Source organism: Gavialis gangeticus, unplaced genomic scaffold (genome assembly GCF_001723915.1).
Source record: "Gavialis gangeticus isolate Ggan-Ray unplaced genomic scaffold, GavGan_comp1, whole genome shotgun sequence".
NCBI classification, from domain to species: Eukaryota; Metazoa; Chordata; order Crocodylia; family Gavialidae; genus Gavialis; species Gavialis gangeticus.
This window is the reverse complement of record NW_017729030.1, coordinates 43,587,609-43,593,154: the sequence shown is the minus strand read 5'-3', so window position 1 is coordinate 43,593,154 and position 5,546 is coordinate 43,587,609. Positions and strand designations below refer to the sequence as shown.

Sequence of the window (5,546 nt, the reverse complement as noted above, 5' to 3'; positions counted from 1 at the left end):
CCAGCTGGCAGCAGCTACCCAGAGCTGGGGCTGGCTGCAGCCTGGAGGCTCCAAATAGCTGCACCAGGCTCCAGAGCCCCAGCATCAGCTCTGTACTGGCGCTTGCACGCGCACCTCGGATCAGACAGTGGGGGAGGGGCCTGAGGCAGCGCAACCCCAGTCTCTCCCGTGCTCCTGGCACAGCGGGTGACTGGGCTCCAGAGCCCAGCGCAGCTGTTGTAGCCAGCCTGGGCTCTGGGCTGCTGCAGCAAGCAATGGGTAGGCTGCAAACAGCTGCGCTGGGCTCCACAGCTCCCGCATCAGCTCCATGCTGGCAGCAACTGCGCACGCATCTCGGGGCAGACAGCAGGGCAGCGCAGCCCGCTCTGAGGTGCGCACGCTGTCGCTGCCAGCATGGAGCTGATGCTGGAGCTATGGAGCCCGATGCAGCTGTTTGCAGCCTGACTGCTGCCTGCTGCAGCTGCCCAGAGCCCAGGCTGGCTACAAACAGCTGCGCCAAGCTCCAGAGCCCAGTCACCGGCTCTGTGCCAGGAGCAGGGGAGAGACCAGGGTCGTGCTGCCTCAGGCCCCTCCCTCGCCGCCCACTCCTAGGCATGTGTGCACGCATTGGTACAGAGCTGACGCTGGGGGTCCGGAGCCCGGCATAGCTTTTTGGAGTCTCCCAGCTGCAGCTAGTCCATATTCTCTGTAGCTGCTGCCAATCATGGAGCCTGGGCTGCTTGCAGCCTCCCAGTCACCTGCTGGGAGCAGCCCGGGCTCTGTTGCTGGCAGCAGCTACCCAGAGCCAGGGCTGGCCATGGCGTGTTGAGCAAAATGGCCTTGTGTGACATGCTTGGCATGTGTGCCAGGAGTTGCCGACCCCTGTTATAACCTAAACTCTGTTCTTATTAGAGCTGAAACAATTGGATACAAATACTAGGGAATTTAGCCTCCTTCCAGTTATTGATTGTGCAATGAGCAGCTTGGCTTTCTTGAATGATGTAGATAGTTCATGCTCAGTTAGTTATATAAATTTCCTAGTCCTAAATCCAGTTGTGTTTTCAGGCGTGGTTGGGCACATGGGTCCAGACAAACATACTGTTAGGGTGGGTGAAATGTAGGGGTTCATGACAGCTGATCCATAGTAATTTTTAACAGTTGTTTCTTTCAAGAGCAGTCTGCTCCAGTTTAGCTTTCACTTATCACAGGACATAGTGGGTACACTGAAAAATTATTGTGGATCAGGTGACCTATAGTAATTGCTTTTAACTTGGTATATAATTTGATAGTCTGTTTGCAGTTGTTCAGGTTTCAGGGCACAACTCCATGTTTCCACATTCAAGTTCTACTTTCAGTAAATATTCTGTTGAAATTCACTTTGTGTGTGAGATTCCTGTCATTGCTATATAATGTCTAAGTGCCCCCAACTACTATCTATGTTTTCACTTTGATTTATTATTGCTTTAGAAATAAGAAGAGACATCTTTGAAGGCACAAGCCTCTGTTCTCCAAAATACTTTGTAGTAGTCAGAAATAATTCTATCTAGATAAAATAAGTGATATTTATTGGAAGCTTACAGCAGATAAAACAGAAATAAAATCTTGTATATTAAATTCTCATCATGTAAAAGGTTCTTTTTAGTCTAGGCCAGCACTAATTCGCAGTTTATACATATTCATGTGGTAGAAGTAATATTTGACTCCCTTTGTAGAAAATCAAGCCCAATATAATTGGCCCCAGCTGTTGATCTTTAAAAATTAAGGAAATGCATACAAAGGATATGCCTATCTTATTTCATAGATTTCATAGACATTAAGGCTGGAAGGGACCTCGCGAGATTATCAGGTCTAGCCCCCTGCCCAAGAGGCAGGAAGTATGCTGGGGTCAGGTCACCCCCACAAAATAAGCATCCAAGCATTTGTTAAAGTTATCCAGAGCAGGTGCTTGCACCACTTCTGTGGGGAGTCTATTCCAGATTCTGGAGACTTGGACAGTTGGGGGTGCCCTGGTGAACAGACATTTTCCCGGTTCTTGATGCACACCCCTATATACTTATAGGTTGCCACCAAGTCACCCCTAAGCCTTTGCTTCTCTAGGCTGAAGAGTCCCATGCATCTCCTCATAAGGCCTGTTCTCTTGACTTCTAATCATGTGGGTAGCTCTCCTCTGGACTCTCTCAAGCTTCTCTACATCCTTTCTAAAGTGTGGAGCCCAGAATTGGATGCAGTACTCCAGCTGCGGCCTCACCAAGGCTGAGTAAAACAGGAGGATGACTTCTTGGGTCTTGCTTGACATGCAACTTGTACCATCAAAATACAGAATGCTTTGATGAAGATATTCTGCCACAAGTTACATTTCCATTCTGTTATGACATATCTTTTGGCAAATTCCACTAACTGTCTGTTTCAAACGTGTTTTATCTTAAAGCTTGTCAGTTGCCTTTTATATACTGAGAGATTTGATTTTTCTTCAGTCTAGAATCATGTGTTGAACATAAAAAAATTCCTAGTATTCCTGAAAGCAGTGTATTGCCTTCTATGGATAGATTTCATTAGCATGTTATTTACAAGCCTGTGAACTCACTCTGGTCAGAATTTATGCTTTAGTTTTCCATTAGTTTTTTAAACTAAGTAATGATACCAATGCATGTGGCACGTCACAAGATGATCTTAGAAATTTGCCATCTAACATTAGTGAAATAAGTGATTTGGGAAGAGCTGTTTCATAGTGAAGTACTACCTTTTTCAGTCCTAAAGAATTTATTTTAAATATCTCTTGTGTGGCTTTCTGTGTATGTGTGAATCATGATGAATAAGGTGTAGACATCAGCAAATTATCTATTTGTTCTTTATGCAGGTTGTTCAAGGAAGGAAATCACTGAACACTGGGAATGGCTTGAACAGAATCTTTTGCAAACTCTTTCCATCTTTGAAAATGAAAATGACATAAACACATTTGTCAGAGGAAAAATACAGGTAGCATGCATATGCGTAACCATTGTAAATGATAGAGGGGGGCTTTAGGATGTGAACTCTTATGTATCTTATCAACAAATTGGACCTAGTGGTCTCTACACTGCTCTGTTCCTTAAAACAAAACCTCATTCCAAGTGACCATATGGTTATATCTAGGTTAAGGAAATTTGCAGTGGTTGAAATATCTACATCAAAATAATACGTGAGGTTCCCAACTTCACCTGTTCTGTCCTTGGGTTCTACTTCAACATATAAGGTTAATGGTGAAAAATGTTTTTTGGTCCAAAAGAAATGTGCAATGATTTATAAATATGCACAGACATTTTAGAAATGCATACAGATTTCCCTCGATTTATGCAGTAGATGCGTTCCCAGGGAACGGCGTATAAATCAAATTTGCATAAAGCAAGCCCAGTTTACAATGGAACAAATAGGGATGCATTCCCAGGGCAGTGACGGAGGGAGGAAGTAGGGCTGGGGCTAGGGAAGGGGTGGGGAGAGGGCAGCGCCGCAGCCCAGTGGCTGCAAGTAGGCAGCATCTGCCATTCCCAGAGATGCAGCAGGGGCAGCACCAGGCTCTTCGTGGTGCTTGGGGTGGGTGGCAGCCCCACTCACCCCACCCCGAGTGCCAGGAAGAGCCTGGTGCCTCCGCCGGTCTGAGCCTGCTCTCATCCTGCTGCAGGTGGCTGTCCACCTCTGCTGTAGCCCTGGGAGGTTTGGGGCATGGTGCAGCCCAGCAGCTGCAAGCCACTTGCATTGGTCACTCCCAGAGCAGCTGCAGCAGGGGTGGGTAGTTGCCTGTAGCTGGACGAGAGCAGGTTGGGGCTGGCAGCCACTGCAGACTCGGGCTGGCGGCAGCACCAGGCTCTTCAGGGGTGGGTGAGTGGGGCCTGGCCCCATGGCCCTTTCCCCTCCCCTTTTCCCTCCCCTCACAAACTCAGACTTATCTTCTTGGGGTAGGATGGAGTGCACCTATGCCAATCACGTAAGATTGGCCTACGCTGATCACATATATGCGAATTTACCTCGCATATAACAAATTTGAGGTAAAAAGGGTCATCACCAGGGATCCTGGTTTTCTCAGATTTAACAGTCCCCCTGTACCCCCCCATTTTTGGTTGAAAAAAAGTAACCCCCAATCCACATTTTTCCGTGATTAAAATGAAACATTACTAATATGTTAGATATCTATATAGCGGTGTTTCATTTTAATCACGGAAAAATGTGGATTGGGGGTTACTTTTTTAAACTGAAAATTGGGGATTTTTTTTTTTAAATGGGAGAAAAACAGGATCTCCGGTCATCACATAAGAGCAAATTCGCGTAAATCAAGGGAAGCCTGTATAAGTATCTGAAAATAGATGCAGTGAGTTATAAATTGTACTGGCTTACAGAACATAAAACTCTTACAGGTACTGATGCTGATGTCTTAAATGAGTTTTGCGTTCTGTATTACATGGGAGAACTTGGAAAAATAATGTTGGCATATAGTACCAACTGAACTACACCAAGTACACCAGTACAAAACCTCTGTGATCCAGACCTTTGATTCTGTCTAGCTCAGGGGTCAGCAACCTGTGGGCCATGGGACCAATCCAGGCCACCAAGCAATGTCATGACACAGGGACATAGGTGGCATGTCCACGGAGGGTCATATGTACAGCAGAAGGGAGAAGCAGGAAAGCACCAACCCACCTCAGGACTGAGCTGCATTCATTTTGACCCACTGCTTCTAAAAGGTTGCAAACCCTGGCCTTGCTCCATTCTTGGCCATACTGGCCAGTGTATAATTTACCACGGGGCTGATCTACAAGAGCAATATGACAGTGGCCAGCTTCTTCTGCAGAGCAGATATACGAGGACTATTGGGCTTTCCTCAGTTCCTTGTAGTTTCTTAGCAGTGGGAAAAAATCACAGAGCACCTGCCATAGCAATCCTTGTCCCCCTGCAAACCCTAGGGAGAGACGGACCCTAGCCTTGCATACCCAAAAAGAATTTGGGGGCAGGCAGTCCTTGTGTGCATAGTAATTTAAGGGGGTCCCCCCTTCATCTCAAACCCCAGCAAAAGGTTCCTACTTGCAGAGTGCCCCTACTTGCTGCAAGCACAGCCCTACACAGATTCTTACCTGACTGCTCTGCTAGTCCCTGTGGTTGGGAATGTGTGCCGGAGCCCCTGTTCCAGTCCACAGCATGCCAAGCTCCAGGACCTGGCAGATGTCAAGGAACATCCCAAAACACAGCATCCTTCTAGATGTGTGAAGGCAGTTGCATGGTTGATTCTGTATCATATGCCAGGTAGCAGCTGCAGCAGCAGGGGCTGGTTCAGAGGCACCAGCATGGCACCAACTGGCCTGGCACCTGGTATGAAACAGCTTCAGGACACATGCCACTGCCACAGATCCTCCATATATCCAAAAGCTTTGGGATGGGCTTTGCAGTCTGCTTGGTGAGCTGTTTAAAAGCTTGGCAGCGCATATTTAGGCCATACATTGCAAACCCCTTCTGTTAACTGCAACTTCTAAAAAAAAAAAAAAAAAAAAAAAAAATTTTTTTTTTAAAATTAACGCAATTTAAAAAAAAAAAAAGGTTTT

The 5,546-nt window shown here is 46.5% G+C and overlaps 1 protein-coding gene across 1 annotated transcript in view; it reads left to right on the top strand.

The window, feature by feature from the left end:
* Positions 1 to 5,546, top strand: part of TBC1D9 (TBC1 domain family member 9) — a gene marked incomplete at its 5' end in the record, with an annotated part of 110,414 nt that overhangs the window by 68,473 nt on the left and 36,395 nt on the right. The window contains one exon of the mRNA XM_019521833.1: positions 2,837 to 2,955. Coding sequence (XP_019377378.1) covers positions 2,837 to 2,955 — 119 coding nt within the window. The remainder of the gene's footprint in view (positions 1 to 2,836; positions 2,956 to 5,546) is intronic.